The sequence below is a fragment of the Cyprinus carpio genome, chromosome B5 (assembly GCF_018340385.1).
Source record: "Cyprinus carpio isolate SPL01 chromosome B5, ASM1834038v1, whole genome shotgun sequence".
NCBI classification, from domain to species: Eukaryota; Metazoa; Chordata; class Actinopteri; order Cypriniformes; family Cyprinidae; genus Cyprinus; species Cyprinus carpio.
In genome coordinates, this window is record NC_056601.1 from 13591169 (window position 1) to 13613885 (window position 22717).

At 36.8% G+C, this 22717-nt stretch overlaps 1 protein-coding gene and 1 non-coding gene across 3 annotated transcripts; both read left to right on the forward strand.

Moving 5' to 3' along the window:
* Window positions 1–469: 469 nt before the first annotated feature.
* Window positions 470–21921, forward strand: LOC109086201 (atrial natriuretic peptide receptor 3-like). 2 transcript variants are annotated; one of them, XM_042724503.1, is made up of 8 exons: window positions 470–1478; window positions 9318–9440; window positions 9898–10073; window positions 16593–16728; window positions 18465–18559; window positions 18777–18897; window positions 19885–19972; window positions 20093–21921. In XM_042724503.1, exons 1-8 carry the CDS (start codon window positions 812–814, stop codon window positions 20202–20204), a joined length of 1518 nt encoding a protein of 505 aa, XP_042580437.1. In that variant the 5' UTR covers window positions 470–811; the 3' UTR covers window positions 20205–21921. The 2 variants fall into 2 exon arrangements, with proteins under 2 accessions (XP_042580437.1, XP_042580438.1); XM_042724504.1 differs by having other exon boundaries at window positions 471–1478; window positions 19888–19972.
* trnat-agu lies at window positions 14125–14196 on the forward strand. The gene has a single exon. It is a non-coding gene; the product is annotated as a tRNA-Thr (tRNA).
* Window positions 21922–22717: the final 796 nt, after the last annotated feature.

The window sequence follows — 22717 nt, forward strand, 5'->3', positions numbered from 1 at the left end:
TGTTAATGTGTAAGGCCTTCAATAGCCTACATCTGTGATCTTTTGTCTCTCTATTCCTGTCCAGTCCAATTGTCCCCAACCATGAATGCAAGTCCAAGAGAGATTGAATTTGAGCCTTTTTAGTTGTGGCCCAAAATTGGTAGAATAGTTTCCTTTTCCACGTGATGTCTGGTTTTCTTTGATCAGTCAAACCTTTCGGTTGCTTTTAATATTGAATAGGCATCTGATTTTACTGAGGGGTTGCATTTTATGAATGGCTAAATTTGTATAGACATTTGGAAACACATGTGTTGTCTATAAATGTGCTTTATACTAAAACATAATTTGTATATTTTTATATTTACGCCAGCTTGACCATTAAATCTCGACTTAAGTTGTGGACCGTCCTGAATTTCGACGCTGTAGCTTTAAGGAGGGGGCGGGGTGCGCAGCGATGACGCAGGAATAATAATGAAAGGATGCTTGAAAATTCCTCCTAGAACTGCAGCGTGTGTGGTGACCAGCCGAGCCGCACACTTCACACATCCTAACAAGAGTAATTACACAGGGAAGCAGAGAGTTAGACAGAGACCCAAAGAAGACTCCAAACAGGGGAAGAGAGAGGGCCTCTGGAGAGACTCACAGGAGAGAAACACACGACACATCTCACTTAGAAACAGAAAGAGTAGGATCTTAACATACTAAGTTCAATTAAGGATACGTCTTAGTTTATATTACAATCAAAAAACTTTTAAAAGCTTTGAATCTTTTCAAAAAGACAAAAAAAAAAAAAAAAAAAAATCAACAGTTGCTTCGTTCATTGGTGTTAAAGATGTCATGTTTCATGTCACTATGTCTGTCCATTTGGGTAGTGCTCATGATGCCTGGCAGGACAAGTGCACTGACTGACAACATCGACGTGATGGTCATGTTGCCTCGCAACAACACATACCTGTTCTCTTACCAGAGAGTTGCTCCGGCTATTCAGTACGCGATAAAAACCCTCGGCAGAGCAGAGTTTGCTGGATTGAGATTCAATCTGCAGTATGTGAACTCCGCGTGCGGGATGGACGCTCTGTACGTGCTCGTGGACAAGCAAAGAGACGAGCGTCCCGACCTGGTCCTCGGTCCGGTGTGCGAGTACAGCGCCGCGTCGGTGGTCAGAGTGGCATCGCACTGGAACATCCCCGTGATCTCAGCAGGTGCTCTGGCCACCGGCTTCAGCTTGAAAACCACCGAGTACTCGCATATCACTAGAATCGCTCCAACTTACCTGAAGATGGCCGAGACGTTTCAGGCTATGTTCGGACGTTTCGGCTGGAGAACTGCATCTTTGATTTTCGACGACGATAAAGACGAGAGAAACTGTTACTTTACGATAGAGGGGGTTTATACGGTGCTCTCGGAGTACTACAAAACTACAGATTACGCCGTGTTAAACTTGCAAGAGGAGAGAGTAGATGCCGACGGGATCATCTCGTCCGTCTACGGGAGCGAAGGTACTCATTTACTTGTCTGTCATTTACCAAACGCTCTATGGCAAGCCGTTTTAACAATTATTCCTTAAAACGCACCACTATCTGGCTTTTAGTATTTTTATTTTATTTTTTATTTCATACTAGTATTTATGAATTTGACGTTAATGATATTTAATTATAGTATTTAATCAGTCGCTAGAAGGCTACCTATTCATGATATGCACTATTACTGTTACTTGTTTTTGCCAATAAATTCCATTAAAACTGTGGTTTTGTTTTCCACCATTCAGTTCAGATTAGTAGCTATATATTCCAATGATTGCTGGTACCTGTTTCAGTCTTATTAGTAGCCTAACTATTCATTAGGTGCTACAGTAGTTGTGGTTTTTTCTCTCCCTGTCTAGCTTTACTGACAATTACCTTTAAGAAATAAAACAGCTTGCCATAGATGTCAAAAGTGTCTTACAGTACACTTGTTAAAAGAACAATCCCCTATAGAAGTGTCTTGCCAGAAGGTGATAGTTTGAACAAGAGGAATGGATGGCATCTTGCTGGGTTTGAGCACATTACCTTTCATTTACCAGTCCAGATCACAAGTGGTAGCATTCCACATTGATACTAAATAGATGTGATTACACTTTTCCAAATAAAATCACAGTAACAAGATTTATTTATTTATTTATAAACATTTATTAGAGGATCAACCCCATGAGATGAAACATCTCGTTTTCAAGGGGGTCCTCAGGACCATGTCCAACAACATAGAGCAGAAGAACAACACAGTAGATACAATTAAATAAATAAATAAAAAAAGAGTAACTCAGGATAACCATTTTTTCTCATTGCAAATGAATATGATGTATTAAGAACATGGGAGTGGGCATGGGCCAGATGGGATCAGATGTGTCAAGAAGACCTGTATCCTTTTTAAGCAGCATTACCGTCAGTTAGGCTGCTAACAACTGCTGTATTTGCAAAGGTTTTTTATTTAATTTTTTCACAAAATCTACTGTAGAAAATACTGGTTACCAGTAAATAACAATTTAGGGCAAAACACTTCAAATGTGGCTTAATTTTTGTTATTGTTGTATAATTATGTTAATTTATGTAAATTAATAGCACATTTTAATTATTATTATTTAAATCCTGTTTGTAGCCCTTTTTTAAAGACAGTATGTATAACATGATTTAAAGGAAACGTTTCAGATTTGGTGTCAGTAAATAATTTAGTACTTAAGCCTAAATGATGGGACTGTAGGGGCACGTAACTGACAGAACATTTGGAAAACATTGTAGAGAACATTAGCTTTAAAACATTTTTTTTTTAAATCAGTGTAGTCCGTTTTTTTTTGTTTTTTTTCTCCACCAGCAGTGACTCAACTCGGGTATTCACAGGTCAAGTGGGTGGATTTGCAAAGTACTGCCCCTGGTCAGCACATTTCCTTATGTTATTAATTCACGTTTAGTTTAAACTGGAACTAAGTTTTCTGCAAGGAGTGTTTACATCAAATGATAATGCATTAAAGAGAACAGCAATCCTAATCCACAGCATGTTAAACCGCCAAGGACGGTGCATCAGACAAGAGCAATATAGAACATATGCAAATGCAGATATTAAGGGCTGTTTTCATCCTCTCCTGATCTCCTTGGGCTCCCCGTCTGTAAAGATAGACAAGAGGTCAGTTGCAGTCCATAAGAAAGCTTGTGGAAAAAATGATCAGAATTTTGACAGGCGGTCAACACTGAGCAAGAGGTGTTGGAATTTTGGGGAGCAAGTGTAGGCTTTAGCACTCCTCTAGACATCCTCGAGCACTTTTTAACAGCTTTTCTCATGGCGAGTAAAGTCATGCACTGTCTGCCTGGCTGTTTCTTAATAACCAGAGAGGCTACACCCTCCCTGGAGCGCACTGCTACTATTGGTGTTAGACACATTGTGTCGCTAAAATATATGCCTTCTGTCAAAACTATGAACTGTCTGCTGTTTCAGCCTGCTTTTAAACATCATATCCGTCTGCCCCAAATCTGTGCTGTTTCAGAAAGTCTGACTGTGCACCCCCTTACCGATCCTGTTTCATAAACAGTGCATTTCTTACATTCCTACAAGAATGTTGTCGATTTTAGAAAATATACAGATATGCCTCAATACAGGGGCCCTGCAGAGGGCCCAGTCCCCTGTATCGCTTTCCTAAGACAGTCGTGTGTGTCAAAATGAACATCTTGGGTTTCTTAAGCTAAAGCATTTTGCGTGAACGCTGGTCATTAATAAAGGAATGTTCCACCAATTCTGCAAATGTCAGTATGGAATGAATGAAACGGGGTAGGAGGTTAATGCTTGTCTTGGGGCTGTTTTGACACTAACAATGCCAGGGTTACACCTCTCGAGGCTTTTTATAATTCTTTCCCTTTTCTATCAGTTAACAGCAGCTAAAGGTCCTCGACATGTTGCGGTCACCCACAGCAAGTATAAAGGTACAAGTATGGAATGCTGCTCGCATGATGACATGTATATTTCCTTTGATCTGCCCATCATAGACCATGCAGAGATTTGAATCCGGAATCTCAGTGACGGGATGCATTTTTCAGGTTGCCACCCAACAATCAGGGCAAAATTTGACATCTGTTTCAAGCCTCTTCTGAAGTATAACATTGAAATGCACAGGATCCACCCCAAAGTGTCATTTCTCTGCAGATGTATGAGTATTTCATAAGAAATGCTGCCATTTTTGTTGAAAGTTTATGGGGGCAGTGTCCACTCATGCCTTTTTTTTTTCTTTTTTTTTTTTTTTTTTGAGTTTGTAATTTTTTTCGTCAAAATGTCATCACTGTATCTTCTGGTGAAACGTCAGACTTCTTTCTAGTGAACAACCAATGGATAGCTGCCTATACAGATTTTCTTTGCAATAATCTGTTTCACTCAGATGTACGTCACAATACTGTATTGTTAAATATTGTTGCAACGTCAGTTACATTATGACCATAAAGAACAACACTGCCTGTCCATGTTGGCCAAATGTAGTATAATTTGATTTGATGTCAACATCAAAAGTTATGGGAAACTTTTCTCCTCATTTTTAAAAGCCAATGAGCCTATTTATTGTGCTATCTCAACTATAGCTAGCTGCATTGTATTATTTGCATTGCAGCCCACCAGTTGAAAACTTAGCCATATAGCAACATTTATTTGAGGAGCTTATGATGAGTACTAACGCACCCATTTTCCAAAAATAAAATTGATCAGTCTGCTTCAAGAAGGGAACATCACATAAAAAATTACCAGATAGATGGCATTGCACTGGTCATAAAAGTTTGTGTATATATTACCATAAATTATAGAAATAGCCACTGTATAAATTAGCATATGTTTTGAATGCTAAATGCTGCAGACTGTTCCATGAGGTAGATTGCTGGCGTTAGAATTAGTATTCTAGGCATGGTAGACACTTTGTTGTTTTGTTTTCAGGGGCACATAGAAGGCTGCAGTGGTGTACATACTGTAGGAGTGAGTATTTATACAGCACATACAGCAAAGTATCTAGGTATAAATTTAACTGATCAATTGTCATATTACAAATTTGTACTTTTTTTAACAAATGGCTTACTTTATTAAGATGTCATTGTTCAGTGTTCATTGTTTGTCCCTGAAGTGGTCAATTACACAAGCATGTAAGTTGATTTATGTGGCTGCTTATAATAACAGCATTCATCATTATCTACTCTCTCACACAGTTTCTCATAATCAGAAGCCAATGGAGATTGCCAAATAGTTTTTCTTTGCCTGCAGTCATCTGTTGAGGACGTCATTGGGACACTCTCCAGCTCCTGTGACGCCTGATTTGATTCATTTGGCTATTGCGATGCCCTTGTTTTTGTTGTTGTCAGTCTTCGTTAAGCGGTTTTCAACCTGTTGCACGAGGCTGCTGCGTGTCTATTGGCACAGCTGAGGCATATGTAATAAAATACAGATAACTTTAATGACATGGCCCAGCCTGCACATGAGCGCTGATTTAAAAGTATGTTTTAGCGGCTGTTTTATGAAAGATTGTGAAAAGAATATAAACCTTTGTAAAATTTCCAAATCATAGCTGAGCCAATCAGAAACAACTTAACTTGAGAGCTTTGCGACAGATGAATGTCCAAGTCTCTACTCGTTTCAACTGAGAATACTGTCTTAAGACCCATTTAAGAGCACAATTCGTTCATATCACACATTTAAGCCAAGCTTTTAAAAGAGTGTACAGTGTACACTACAGTCTCAGGACTCACCAACACAAGTATTTTATCGATTCATAGCAGATGAATCACTATCTGGCCATCTGTGATTTCAGAAAAAGCTTAGGATCAAGATGTTTGAGTAGTACCACAGCACACTGTGAGTGAATATGTTGTTTGCTTTTGTCATCTGATAGAGTGTTTGGACCTGGAAACTGTGACACTGTAACATGTGACGTCAGACTTAACAAGCAGATAAGAATGACATACCTGGCTGTTGACACATAACACATAAAATTCCAAGTTATGATCCATGCCGAGGCTAAATGTCAGAAGATAAGGCACTTTAATGAGGATGGCATATGGTGTTGCAGTGTTTGGTCAGTGAATGACGAGAGCACAGAACCACAAACTGGCTTGTTGGAAACCTGCAGAGTGGTCCTCAGGGATTGAATTTACTAAGCCAGAGATATGTCATTATAGCTCTGCTTATTTTGCATTCTGTGTCATGTTGCCAAAGTCGGACAGAGGGGCAAGACAGTAAACCCTTATACTCAGTAGCGATATAGCACGAGTTTGCACAGCGATATTATTTCCATGTGCACGTTCACACTATGCTTCTATATAGACCCCCAGGTGCATTAAATGCGGCGCAACCTACGGTAAGTGTGCCATGTGTTGCCTCTTTGCATTCCTCAGCTCATTTGTAACTAGTGTCAGTGGGAAAATCCAGATTTTTGAAATATTGCTGGCTGGAGCTTTACCCCATGGAATCACTGGAGAGCCAACACAGGGCCTGTAGTGTACTGTGTGCTCTGTAATTAAAGGGTGCTATAGTGCAGGAATACTGAGGTGAAGTTTGTCCCACTCAGCTGAGGATATTTCAAGCAGCGCATTACACTGACTGAGCTGTGGGGAAAGTTCCAATCCTCTGAATCTTCCTATTTATGGGACACTTTGTGACTTTTTTTTTTTTAACCTTGTTTTTGCTTGCTTGTTTGTTTATTTATTTTTGACCTCCTTGCTCCATGGGAAAATATTTTGGACCTCAGACTGTGTTTCTGTTAGACCAGGTCAAAAAGAAGTTATTCTTTGCTACTTACGAGCCTGTGCTTACATAATTGAATCAATGCGCCACATGCTCTTGTAAAGCTGGCCAGTAGCATAAAGGTCATAATTAATTCTAAATTAACAGCACTGAGCATGTTCTCAGAATTAAGATGATAATAACTTAATACGCATGTTGGATTTGTGGTGTGTAAAAATCTTATGAGAAAACAGTGCTTTATTTTGTCTGCCATAAATAGAAATGGAAATAGTAAGAAAATTAAAGATTCAATTCTCGTACATACAGTATTATCATACAAACAACCAAGTGGCTGATTTTGGTCTCAAAGTCCTATTGAAGTATCTTGAAAAGCACAGCATTATTCAAAGTGTTGAGGAAGTAAGGGTGGGACATATCAAGCTGTTCATTGCTCTTCATCATCAGTGTTTATAATGGCAAGGATGTTTGCTATGTTTGATCTCTTCCATTGTGGTTTAAAACACGGCATTCTGTGCAGAATTCAAATGTGTTGGATATGTTTTGTGCTCTGTGCATATGTGCAATATTGTGTCTCTGGACCAGAGCACTGTGTGTGCAGTGCATACCCTAATGGAAAGCATGTTTAAACTGTTTGAATGGCTTTGTATAATGCAATAGGTGCCATTCACCACATATAGCATAATAAATATGTAAACAAATGACCGTTTTGGCTGCAGCTTTAGCATCTTTTAAAGTGTAAGGGTGAGGATGCTTCAGATTCTACAGAGCATTTGGTCAGAAAAACTGATAAGAAGCTGAAGTGTAGAATGGTATCATCAAAATTATTAATCCGTTGTGCGAGACTGAGTTTAAATGCTTATGTCTATTAATTGTGAATTTTATCAGTGTTTTGGACCACACTAGGCTATCCTTAAGGCTGACATATTCATAATAAAAGCACAAAAACGTTTGGTTTAAGTACACCTTAACATTGTATCAGTTTTTGGTTCATTGAGTTGTAAAATAGCTAAATTAGATTACGATTAATTGAGAAACTACACCAAGTGATTCAAAAGTTGTGATTTGTGATTCATAAAAAAGAACTGGCTTAAGAAAAGTCTTTCAGTCAGGGATCAGGCATTACTTGTTGCGCTGTACTTTTTGATTCAGCAAAAAGAACTGGCTCAGAAGAGTAATTTGCTTGAGAATCTGATTTTACTGTGTGTGCTGTGTGTTTGTGTTAAATAGTAACACAGGGAACATTTTCAGAGCATTTTAGAATGGTGTCCCCTCCTCATTGGCGGAAAGCATATGTGAGAACCGTTAACAGAACCAAAAAATAATGAAAATAATTTGGTTATTGAATTATTTTATTTTTGTTCAGAATTTTCCTGTTTACTAACCCTACCCTTACCAAAAAGTAGTATACTTCAAGTTTATTTTATTAAGTATACTTAAGTAAAGTTCAAGTATATTTTAAGTATACTTTATGTAGCAAGTATACAAATATCAGTGTTCTACTAGTATACTTGTTTCAATACTCATTGGGATTAAATTGGCCCACATTCTAGTATATAAAAGTATACTTTTAAGTATACTTTAAGTATAACAGTAGCAAACTTTGAGTACAGAAATAGTTTACCTCTATGTTTGTAGTTTGTACTGCAATTATTCTAAAAGTGAACTTATAGGTATACTGATAGTTTACTAATTAAATTCTTTGAACACTTTGAAGTATAGTCTCAGTAAACTACTAGTGTAGTAGTTTTATATTGCAAGTATACTCATAAGTTTTCTTTAAGTGAACTTTACATCATACTTTAAGTATACTACTATGTCCCTATTTATGTTTTAATTTGTATATATTTTGTTATATGAATATCTGAACATAAAAAACATCCAAAAAAAGAACAATGTATCTGCTTGTAAACAAAAACATTTTATTCTAGCTTCATGCTTTTTTTTTAAACACTTTAATGTGGGTAAGTTTAATAAAAAATAAAGAAATAACATTTTGAACAAAAAGCTGAAAAAAGACTATGAATTGGATTCAGAATTATAATCAAAACGTAGATGGAGTCAATCAACACCCCAAAGCTTGACTGTGATTATTACCTCTTCATCGATCAACATTTTATTCCATAACGTTACAGTTTTGATGCTGTTTCATGTCAGATGAGGGTGTTAGATTACATGTGTTAGTATCTGTTGTTTCTTTTTCTTCTTCACTTGTGTTTTTTTGGAAATTCTGTACAGAAGATGTGTACTAGCACCCTCTACAGTATAACATTGAAAACATGGATTCTAGGAGCACAAGTATAGCACAAATATATTTAGACTTTTTGTAAGTATAAGTCATGTATACTTAAATGTCATTTTAAGTATATTTCTGAGGAGTACATAAAGACCATTTCAGAGAAGTACATAAAAAGTTAACTAAAAGCATACTTTCCTATTTTTAGTTTAAAAGAAGTATACTAATAGCACACTTGAATAAACTTCTTTTTTGTAAGGGAAGTAATAAAAGCAGTTTTAACATTATGAAAATGAAACATGCATTGCTGTGGTAGTAGCCTAAATTTGTTGTTTTAACTGACAAATATCATTCTGTTCTCTTTTTGCAGTGGTGATCATGTGTGCCAAGGCGGACACAGTACGAGACCTCATGCTGGCGGCCCATCGACGAAAATTAACCAGCGGCAGCCACATTTTCTTCAACATTGAGCTCTTCAACTCCTCTTCCTATGGTAAAGCTCCACTACTGTACTCATGGTTGTTGTGCACTGATTACAGAGCTTATCTCTATTCCCAAGATGAGCCATAGTCAGACGAGATTGTTCTTTGACCCTGTAGAACAATGAAGCTATATCTAAACTGAACTGCATGAGACGCCCACCTCTTCTGCTTGATAGAGATTACATTCAAGAGACATTTGGCTCAACACGATAGTGCCTGGATATTGTCTGGTGTGCAGGTCCAGGATGTTCCACTGATGTTCTTGTGCATATCTAAAAGCCCCATTGTCGCAGCAAAAGTAACAGAGTAAATATTTCAGCCATTGTCATTGAGGTTTTATCAGCAGAAACAGGCAAAACATGCTTGTATAATTTGCTTATTTTAAGAGACTTTAACTTTTCTGTGGCAAATCTTGCAATTTGCTCATGTGAACATGAAAAACAGTAAAAATACAATATTACTTTACAGGGGATGGATCCTGGAGGAGAGGAGACAAATATGACAATGAGGCCAAGGCTGCCTACAGCTTTCTCAACACTGTAACGTTGCTTAGGTCCACCAAGCCAGAGTTTGAAGACTTCTCCATGGAAATGAAAAAGTCACTAAAGCAATCGGACATCCCTGTTTGTGAAGGCTGCAGTGCTGTACGTGAGTCTTTGAAACAAAATGACTGTATAATGATCAAAATATAAAATAGTGAATACTGGCATGTTTAAAAGCCAAATACTTTTCAGAATTTCACTGGATTTCAGATCAAGCCTTTACCGATCTAAATTCCTACAAACATTTTCTTCATATTTTAGGGATGCACAATGTATTGGTAGTGTATTGGTTATCAGCCGTTTTTTCATGTATATCTGTTGATATTGGATATTTAATTATTCTATTTTTACATTTGGATTATTTGACACCTAGTTAATTGCTGAATATTTATATTCGTTCAATAAAATAAATCATTCTACTTATACTGCAAATTCGAAATTTCCTGTGATATTTGAATATTTGAGGAGGAATGCGAAAGAGATTTATCGAAAAACTCCAGCTGTGAAAATGCCGAGAAACTTTCTTGACTATTTTCGAATACGCCTTCATCATTGTCCTCTGTGAACAGTATACAGGCAAATCAGTCACTCAATCAATCAATCCTAAGCCCCCTTCCTGCAATTCCCTCCATTTTGTGGCCTGCAATGTTCAAAGAGCAGCTGATTCATTTATTCACCCAGTTTAAAGACAAAATACAGTGCATTCACACTTTAAGTGCTTTTGAATGGGGTGACTTGGCGTTCCATTCAGGCCCCATATTTTGGTCTGGCTCTTTGTCCCCATCATGTCAGCTTCTATTGAAAAGCCGTCAAAGCTTTTCTAAGGAAGACAGCAGGAACTGTCTTTCTGAAACAAACAATTGTGGACGAATCGAAGTGCCAAGGTTAATAACCTCAGTGGGGGCCCTGCCACTTTGACTGGCTCAATTGCTGTATCAACAGGAGCCACAAAAGACTTGAGCTGGACCTTTGCAGGGAACCACCAAAGAAAAGTATTCAGACAAAGCCCATTCTTGTTCCAAATATGAATGTCAAGACTTCAGTGTGCCGAGCACAATTATTTCATTGTATGAGTACACTTCCCAGAGAAGCAGAAGCCTTAGCTGACAGAAGCACAGGCTAATGTGATGTTTCACAAACTTGGCCTTCTCCATGTAGCTGCCATTTGTATCTGCTCGTTTTTTTCTGACAGAGGTATTCATGCTGAGTTAATGAGCTGGATGAAGAATGCTCACTTTATTCATTAAGGAAGGTGATACATTTTTTGGAATTGGCTTACAGTGAGTGGTGTTCTTATGAGCATCCACACAGATTTTAGCCATTCGTACTGGCTGCCAGGAAATGCAGCCATACTCATTTGCAAAGAGCCCCCCATATGCTGAACGTAAATCTACAAAGTAAGACCTTTAAAAGATTCATAAAATATGGATGTTTAAAAAGTGCTGTTTTATATCCAAAGGCGCCGTATGTCCTTAGCGACTCCAGAATGACTGAGTCTGTGAAAAATGCTTAGCATTTTTATGCACTGATGACCAGTAGGTGGGTGTGTTGGATTACCACAGTCATTAGGAACATGTTTTAAGGTTTTATGTTTTACAGTATAATGTCTTTTGTGTTTTATGTGCTTGACTGGATTTATCCAAAGTTTCTTCTATATATTTTTCACTTGCAAAATACTCTCGGATGAAATGATCCTAACAACAGGCGACATTTCTTAGAATCATGAACTGTTTTGACAAACATCATCTCTTCAAAAGAAGCAAAGTATGAATTGGGTCAGGCTGACATGTATTTGATCTTACTTAGTAATAGTTATTATCTGTTGGCCCTCAGGTTTATCTGTTACTTATTTTCCTCTAACTTCGGTTCACACTTTGCTGTGCGTCACTGCAGGTTATCAAGTTCCAGCATGACAAAATCACTGAGGCTCAATTAATCCCCAGATATTCTATTCGCACGGATTTAGCATTTCTAAAATACCAATCTCCTCAGGTGTGTATAATCTAATCACAGCTAAAGTTGAGTCAATTCAGGGTCAGGTTTCAAATAATGAGGTTTTAATGCTTGGCAACTGGTTCTAAGATACATATATCTGCCTGTACTTGAGCAGAAAAAAAATTGAACCTGAGGAGGCGGCAATCTAGGAACATTCATTAGAGATGATCAAAATCAATACACTAGACTCACTGCATGTGAACTTAAGGCCACCCATGGTTTCTTCTTTCCTTTCCTTCTCAACAACCCTTTTCTAGAACAAGATAGGCAGTCCACCGCTTTGCTGACCATTGAGGGCCCCTAAAACCATCTCACAGGATCTGAACACACTGTGGCCGAATGGCTAAACTGAGACAAACAAAGGAAGACACAGACTTATTACAGACAGTTCGTTCTGCCTCGGTCATCTCAATTTGATCAACAATAAAGGATGTCGCTGTTTTCAGAATAGACACTGTCACACACAAGTTTGACTAAACTTGCAGTTACAATCAATGAAATTATCTTGCAGCAACCTTTATCACATTTCTCTGTCAAATAATTCATTGTAAATAATGCTCAGAGAAATTTTTGTCAGAAGGAAAGTGGAGCTACTGTATAGCAGACCAAAACATGAAAAAATATCTAATATGAGGAAATTTGATTTGCAATCAATCAATCAATCAATATACACATGAACCAATGGCAAAAAACACATATTTTAATTTTTATACAATTTTATTCAATTCCATATAATAATATTATATAATATATACAGTCCCTTTAAAAAGTATTCAGTCCCCTTCATTCTTTTGACATTTTGATAAGTTGCAGCCTTATGCAAAACTGCTTTAAATTACCCCCCCCCCACATCAGTCTACATTCCATACACCATAATGACAAAGCAAAAAAACGGGTTTTTAACATTTTTACAAATGTATTAAAACCACAAAATTTAAATGATTCTATTGCATAAGTATTTATACACTTATCTGGAACAGTTGAAATTTAGCTCAGGAGCATTCATATTGCTTGCATTCATATGTTTACCTGTGGCAAATTTAATTGAATGGATATGATTTGGAAAGGTACATACCACTCAATAAAAGCTCTAACAGGGTATAATGCATATCAGAGCAAAAACCAAGTCTTGAGGTCAAAGAACTGCCTGTAGAGCTCAGAAACAGGATTGCATCAAGCCACACATCTGGGGAAGAAATCTGAAAAAATTCTGCTGCATTGAAGGGTCACAGAAGCATGTAGTCTCCATTACTCTTAATGGAAGATGTTTGAAACAACCAGGACTCTTCCTAGAGCTGGCCTCCTGGCCAAATTGAGCAAATGATGGAGAACGTCTTTGGAGTGGTGACCAAGAAGCTGATGGTCACTCTAGTTGAGCTTCATGATCGTATGTAGAGATAGGAGAAACCTACAGAAGGACAAACATCGCTGCAACACTCCACCGAACTGGGCTTTATGGCACTGTGGCAAGATGCAATCCTCTCCTTAGTGAAGACACAGAAAAACACACTTGGAATTTGCAAAAAGCACCTAAAGGACCCTCAGACTGTGAGAAACAAGATTCTCTGGTCTGATCAACCTCAATTCTAAGCATCATGTTTGAAGGAAACCAGCTCTGCTTATCACCTGCAGAGTAGCATCCCAAAAGTAAAGTGTGCTGGTAGAAGCCTCATGCTGTGGGGCTGTTTTTCAGCAGCAGGGACTGAGAAACTCATCAGAGTAGAAGAAACGCTCAATGCACTAAAATATAGACAAAGTCTTAATGAAAACCCAATCCAGAGCATTCAGAACCTCGCAGAAAGTTCACCTTCTAACAGGACAATGACCCTAAGCACACAGCAAGAGTGGCTTATAGACAACTCTGTGAATGTCCTTAAGTGGCCCAGCCACAGCCTGGGATTGAACCCAGTCAAACATTTCTGGAGAAACCTGAAAATGTGCATCTGCCCCCAACTAACCTGACTGAGCTTGAAAGGTGAAGAGGTGAGGAGAAGAATGGCAGATAATTGCAAAATGCTGATGAGCAAAGCTTGTTGCACCATACCTTAAAAGACTTGAGGCTTTAAATGTGCTTCAGCTAAGTACTGAGTTAAGGGTGTGAATACTTATGCAACGTACTTATTTCAGGTATTTTATTTTTAATAAATTTACAAAGGTGTGATAATTGGCTCAGTGGTAGAGCATTGCGTTAGTAACGCAAAAGGTTGTGGGTTCGATTCCCACATGTTAGGTTAAAAAAAAATGTTAGCCTGAATGCACTGTAAGTCGCTTTGGATAAAAGCGTCTGCTAAATGCATAAATGTAAATGTCATTATGGTGTATGGAGTGTAGATTAATATGGGAAAAAAGTAATTTAAAGCAGTTTAACATATGGCAGCAACATATCAAAACGTGAAAAAAATTAACACTTTTTATAGGCACTGTATATAAGTATTGCAGTATAGTTTAATTGTGGTACGAGGATAAAGAATATGATCTTTGTGTTTCTGTTAAGGTTTTCTTACCAGGTCATCATATATGACTCAGCCGTTGCAAACGGACTTTGATTCTCATCGTTTGAAGAGGTTTTACCACTCATCTGAAAGGCTTCATTATGTATGTTTTTGAGTGGTCTTCAGTCTACTGCAGTGATTGAATTCTAAATGACTAGAAGCGCTCCATGTATAAAATGGAAGATGTCTGAACATTTGGTTGGCTTTCATTTTCTTGCTGCATTCCATTTTGAGGAAATAGGTGAAGAAATAAAAAATATGGAAATAAATAGAAAAAAAAGTATGAAATAAACATTATGCTGCAGTGGGTCATTTAATTTTCATATTTGTTTCTCCATAGATTGCATCTTAAAGGTCTGTTCTGGCCTTTCTGTCTTTGCAGTATAGCTGGTAGTGACAGTAAGACAGCACTGGTAATTTTTCACAGGGGTGAGGAAACTGACATGCGGTTGCACCTTTTCATGCCAGAGCCTGAAGTTAATCAGCCCAAACAAACAGAAACAGGCTTATTGGTTAAAACAGTGTGTCCAGTGAGCCCTGAGGATGAGTTACAATCACTCTAATGATGCAGGGCTTGTTTTGGGTTAATCACTGGGTTAATCTTTCCCCTTGCAACATCTATGGAGGAATTTAACAGTACAAATATTATTTATTAACTTATCTATCTATCTATCTATCTATCTATCTATATCTATCTATCTATATATATATATATATATATATATATATATATATATATATATATATATATATATATATCTATCTATCTATATATATATATATACACACATTTATATAAAATGAGAAGTTATATGAATTATAGCCTACTAAACGATACATGAAATGGAACATGCTTCATAAATAACAGTTTGATTTTAGTCAGAGTATATGTTATTTTTTAATTAAAAAATTAAATCAAATAATAAAACCTTACAGTGGATTTATTTATTTTTGGTACTACATTAGAAACCACTTTATCATTTAAAGGTGCTGCAGACTGTGATGGAAACCACAGATCTCGATGTGGGTGACGGGCCTTTAGACCTCTCCTTTAAAGTTAAAATAATAGAAATTTAATAAAAATCTCCTCTATATCCCTTTCATATCACATTCTTGAACTGAGATGGCATCAGTTTTACACAAACTGTTACCAATAGTGCCTAAACTTAAATATCAGCAGGATTTGTTTCGCAATGAGAAAGCATGACATTTTTTTGCGTGAGGAATGTCAGTCCGATACATTGTGCTGCTGAATCGCAAGCTGTGCTCTGTATGAAAACACGGCAGGGTTTGTTATGCTCTGAATGCTTGGAGATTTCACCTCTGTTCACGCTTCCAAAAATGAATATGTATATAAACAGTCATATGACTATATCAGCTTTTCCTGCTGTTTCACTCTTATTAGGCAGTTGAGGGTGAATGTAAATATACAGTAATCTTGGCAGCCGGTTATCGAATCTCCCCCGGGCTGCAGACTGACTAAGCCCCAGGTTTTACTATTGTTTGCCTTGGGCTGTACACAGGCAGCATACGGCTCTGCGGCAGGAACAGACCATTAATCCCTATCATAACATGAGCATCTATTAGTATGTGCTTTTCAGTATTCATGGTTGCTGGGTAGCCCGTATTATTTTTTAGTTACTTAACATTTCGTTGAACAACACGGTGCTGTTTATGAATCCTCTCCATCTTTTTCATTCTTGATGTTAAAATACACTGTATGCAGCTGTTCATTCATTTGCAGTTGAACTGAAGTATAGTACTGATAGATAAGCTACCTCTGGATTCTCTTACAACAACATTTACTTACAATTTTCTAATAATATCCTATAACTGTATTTCAGTTTGTTTGTTCAAAGCTATAGAGGTCCAAATATATGGAAAAAATAAATAAATAAATGAAGAAATGTGAAAAATAAATGTATACTGTAAAAAGAAATACATTCATAAATAAATTAATAAAGCAAATGTATTAAATTTTTTGTTCGTTGTTTTAAGTCATAAAATGTATTATATTGATTTAGCTATTTATAATTATTTATTATTTTCATGAAGAATATGATTTATTATTTAAATAATAAATAAATTAAACATTTACATACCCCCCCCCCCCCTCTTTTTTTTTACATTGCAGGTCAATATGTTTATGGAGGGGTTCCATGATGCTTTGATTCTCTACGCAATTGCCTTGCGAGAGGTGAAGAGTAATGGTCTGACAAAAAAGGATGGACTGGAAATCACCCACAGCATGTGGAACAGAACTTTTGAAGGTTTTTTTTCCTCTTTACTTAATATTTTGAGATCAGGCCACTGAAGTGCTATGGACATTGGTCTGTGCCGGACATTATTTACATATTATAAAAGACATTAATCAGCGGCTGTAGTTCTCAGATGCAAATATATAGCGTGAGGGTGGACAGGTAAAATTTGGTGTTAAAGTTCAAAAACTGAGAAAGTAAACAATGGCAGCAAACTCATCAGTAGTTAGCAAGTCTGGATGATGCACCAGCCAGACTGTGTCAGAATAAGGTAATTACATAAGAAAATAAGTCAGGCTAATTTTGCATGTGTGCATCTTATATGTGTTCACTTTCCATAACGGAGATAGTTCTATGTATGAAAGTGTGGGTACAGTAATTTCTTGTTTAAAGGAAACAAATGTATTTAAAAAGCAACATAGACTTTAGGAGAACCTACAACATTCTGAACAATTTGTGTCTGCCCATCAATCACAAGAGTGTTACTGCTGTTTGGAAAAGAAAGATTAAAAAACTTTGCAAACCCTGTAAACTTACCTCAAGAAACATAAAAATTTCATGACCATCATGACCAGTGATTGGTGTAATATGTAAGGCCGCAGATGTTCAGATGTTCTTTGTCACAAAGTAGTTAACTGCTGCTGTTTGTGCATTTCTAAATCAAGCTAGTGACTAAACAAGCAACTTCACACTGTTCTTGATGGTAATGTGTTAACCAATCATGATATAATCAGTGGTACAGTAGTATTTGTTAGATTGCAATAAGGAGATAACTGCATCATGTGCTCAGTAGACATGACAGTGTTCAGCTACAGCGCAGCGCTGCAACCTCTGATGCTGTGGGAGTAGTTCTAAATATAATATTATAATCAACACTTTTCATAACTAGTTAATCTTGGCATCTGTTTTAGTAACACAGTAAAAGCTTTCAAGAGAGTTCCACAGGTAATGCTCATTTCATATGCAAATATTTTAGCCAATCACAGCAGTGGACATTTACATTGAAGTCTCACAGCAGACACACCCCTTCCAACAGAACATTCAAATCAGAGGGCTACATTCAGGGTAGAAAATTAACATTTTTATCTAAATTATGACCATTTGGTAAAAAAAAAAAAAACCTACTAAGATTATAAGTGCACTTGAGGAAATGTAATAAAATCATTTAAAAAATCATTTCAATTTCATTACATTTCATCACCCCTTTAAATGATACTATACACTCTTAGCGTATTATTAATAATAATGCATATTTTGTGCAGAAAGAACACTGGAATCCTAACACTGACCAAGTCCTATTTTATTCCCTTCATTATTCACCACATTTGATTCCCATTACTGTAGTTGTGAACAGAGGGCTCGCCAGTATTCTTGCCACTGTAATTCATTAAACTTCCCTTACAAAATAAGTGCTCAGACATGTCTGCGGCCCAGACCTGTCTCAATGACCACAGCAAGACAACTAAACGTGAAATAACAATGTTTTGCTCAGCCAGAATCATCAGGAACAGGGTCATGTTTTCCTGTTCAATGAAATAATATTTTAAAAATCTCAAGAATTCAGGAACACAGATGTACAGATGAAATTACCATTTCTGCAGTCAAAGCCAACAAAAACGGCAGGAGGCAGATGAGATTTCCTGTTGTATTGCCCACCCGGAATTTGTCGACTCTTGCTGGTGTTTTCCTTGGAATGTTTGAGTCTTCAAACTAATTAATTTTCCCATTCCTCACATTCCGTTATACAGGCATTGCTGGCCAGGTGTCTCTAGATGCCAATGGTGACCGGAATGGGGATTTCTCTGTCGTTAGGATGACAGACCCAGAGGCAGGAACGCACGAGGTATGTGTGCATGATCATCTCAACTTTATTTTACACACACACACACACACACACACACACACACACACACACACACACACACACACACACACACACACACACACACAAGATCAGGACAATAACTAAAAAATTCAGACATTTGAAACTTAGCTGTAGGATTTTGTTAATGTTTGTGCTAGAATTAATCACCAAGATAAATGTTTGTTTATGCATTCAGACTGTCATGAGCTACTTTGGCACCAATGGAAGTTTCCAGATAATGCCGGGCTTTAAGAAGGAATGGTTCTCCTTGCGAACAGCACCAGAGCCTCCACATCCAAAACACAGTGACCCATCATGTAAATTACCTCTACTGCTTCAAGACTGACACTTGTTTTTTGTAACAGCACGATTAAATCAAAATTAAGACAACAGATGGCAAAGAACACAATGATTTTTTATTAGTATTTCATGTAATAGTATTATGAGTAAAGGGATAGTTGATCCAAAAATCTAAATTCTGTCATTAATTACTCACCCTCATGTCTTTCCAAACCCGTAAGACCTTCATTCATCTTCGGAACACAAATTAAGATACTTTTGATGAAATCTGAGAGCTCTCTGACCTTGCATGGACAGCAATCCAACTGAAATGTTCCTAGGCCCAGAAAGGTAGCAAGGACATCATTAAAATAAATGATCAGTGGATCAACCATAATTTTATGACGCTACAAAAATACCATTTGTGTGCAAAGAAAACAAAATAACAACTTTATTCAACAATTCTTCTGCTCCAAATCTCGTATTCCAGCATTATCGAGAGTAACACAATGCATACGGCATCTTGTTTATGTTCAGAGGAAAGCATGTGTTGTGTTACTCTTGATAATGCTGGAATATGTGATTTGGAGCAGAAGAATTGTTATTTTGTTTTCTTTTCGCACAATTGGTATTTTTATAGCTTGAACCTCTGATGTCACATGGACTATTTTAAAGATGTCCTTACTACATTTCTGGGCCTAGGAACATTTCAGTTGTGTTGCTGTCTATGCAAGGCCAGAGAGCTCTCGGATTTAATCAAAAATATCTTAATTTGTGTTCCGAAGATGAATGAAGGTCTTATGGGTTTGGAATGACATGAGGGTGAGTAATTAATGACAGAATTTTAATTTTTGGGTGAACTATCCCTTTAATTATAATACTAATATTACTATTACTTACAATAGTAATAATAGCACCTTCTTACAGACCCCCGTTTGAAAACCTCCTCTCTATAGAAGGTGAACTTTGCTAAACTATATAGATGTGCTGCTTTCTTTACATATGGTTTCATTTTCTTTCCTAAGCAGGTGGACTAGGTGTATCGGCAGTGACTGGGATAATAGTAGGAGGAATTCTGGGAACAGCTCTCCTTTTGGCATTCTACTTCTTTAGGTAAATTCCGAAAACAGTTTTTTTTTTTTTTCATGAAACAGCCTAATGTATTATATGAATTATAATGCTGTTCATACAATATCATCTACATTCATGATATTCTTCTTCGTTGTTCCCCAGGAAAAATTACAGGATAACCATTGAACGGAGAACTCCTCGAGAAGAGTGCGATATCGGGAAGCACCGTCAGTTGCGGGAAGACTCCATAAGATCCAACTTCTCAGCAGCGTAGTCTGTAGTCGTAAGTCGACTGCTGGGGTGTTCGAATTCAGGGAAGGTGCATCTCAGATGGGTCTGTGAGCTCATCAAACACCATCCCAGGAACCCAGAAATATTTATAGACATGCTGTAGTGTTTTTTTTCCTTGTAAATGTCTCTTTCTCTTCAATTCGTAAACTCAGGAAAGTTGAATTATTGGAGGAGAAGTGCTCGCAAGGCTTCTTGAATCTCTAAAGGAAAAGGGTCTTTTTGATTTAGCTACAGACCTTTTTCCCTGCCAAACTCATCTTGAGAAAAACTCTGTAGAAGCCTGTCAGTTTTATAGAAAATGGTCAGCTGACTTGAGTCCGGGTCAGCTGTTTGGTCGATGGGTTGAAGCAGTTATGAGATATTGAGGACGTAAGAGTGATACTCAGAACCTAAGCTTACTTTAAACGCAACACTCTCACTCATGTTACCTTCGTCTTCTTCCTTTAGAGAATGTCCAGTAGAACACACTGATAAACATCCATTCTTTCTTCTTTGTAGACTTTGTCAAGAGGCACTGATGAATACGAAACTGATGTGAAATTTAAAATGATGTTCCTCTCTGTCAACATGTATCAGCAAGCCTTGATGCATCAAATCTGGCTTCATGCTGAAACACTGAACTGCTTTATTTATTATGATAAATTCATTTTCTACAAGTGATTTCATTCATAGGTTTTAGTCCCACTAATTATAATAATCCAATATAGTTTCAGCTCTTTGGATTCACACTGCTATGTACAGTATCATACACGCTGCTGGGTGCCTCATGACCAAATGTTGTCCAACTGGCCTTCACAGTAATGTCTTCAAGATTCGATTGATAAAACCCACTTAAAAAGTGTCCATTCATGTCAAGATGTTTGAAAAAACTTAAATACATCAATCCCTACTATAGGGTCCACCATTAGCTTTTTATGTCAGTTGTCTTGTACAGCCTGCTTATTGTTAAACATCACACTTTTTGAATGCTAGATAGAGATTAAAAAAAAAAAAAAAAAAAAAGATTATACACTTAGATCATGGCTGATACTTCCTCGTTCATCGTCCTGCACTTTGTTGCATCCAGGAAGATGAACTTCAGAGGCAAGCAATTTCTTTGGTTTAAAAAGATAGGAGGTCATAATAGCTGTAGAAATACGTCACAAAATGATTTTATACACAACACAAGCCGGTCTACCTTTCAACAACAGATTTTGAAAAGCTATGTTCAATTTATATTGCACATGTACATTTTTGAACTTTATGTCTTTAGATTGTCTTTGTCAGGAGGTGGTTATCAATAATCTATCAGTTTAATAACATATAAAGTATATTTTTAACATTTGTGATGATTCAGTAATGATGATGAGATGTCACATTTAAAACCATCTCTATGGTTTGTGCGTCAAAAAAATAATTTAGGGTTTTATTCAGGCTTGGTATGATGGGAATTGTATACTGATGTAAGTAAATGTATCAACATAAAATGTGATGTTATTTATTGATATTTTTGTAGAGGTTTCATTTTTCTTAGTGTTGATTTTAACATTGTTTCTTGTGTGAAATATACAGAATCCTTTTTGTAAACAGTATATCTGCCTTGTCAGAGCAAATTTTACCTGATAAGTATATTTACAAGGCTTTGTAAACACTCAGAAGAATTGTAACTTATTTAGATTGATACATATTGACCAATTAAAAGAAAAATTTATGAAATTAAATAGTCTCTCTGTGTTTACCACTAGTGGCTGAGTAAGCTGACCTTAAGAGCAGCACATCTTGCTCTTGTAAGTAATTTCTAAACTACAGAATCAACAGTATGGATGTGTTTTCTGTGAGCTGGTGTCCATTCAGTGGGCCAGTAGACTGTCATAGCTGTGGTCTGAAATTCCTCATAGATCTCCAAGAGGGTGTGCGCAAATGATCCCAGACTGCAGAGACACTATGTGAACACAGGTCATGTAGCCAAAGCAAACACAACTCACTTCCTTTGCTGCTCATCACAACAGGTGTCTCTCACACACAGAATTTTTCCACTACTAGTCCATCCATACAACTCCTTCAGAACACATTTTAATGCTGAGGGATAGTTCACTCAAAAATGAAAAATCTGTGCTGGGAAGGTTACTTTGGAAATGTAATAGGTTACAGATTACAAGTTACCCTATTTAAAATGTAATAAGTAGTGTAACTATTTCAATTACTTTATTAAAGTAATGTAACTGATTACATTTGATTACTTTTCTAAATTTCGAATGAATGTTTTCAACTGTTAAACATTTAAAGCAGGCAGGGCTAACCTTATTTCAGTACTCAACACTGATTACTGTCAGACTTACAAAATCCTTCACTTGAATTAAGTTTATAATAATTTAATTTTTAAAGTAAGGAAATGACAAAATCAGACTTTCGCACCTCTTTTTACTCTGAGATCATTATGAGGTTAAATACAGATTTAAAATCATAACAACAAATAGTAATAGCTATGAAGCTATGTTTTTGAAATCAAATCTGAAA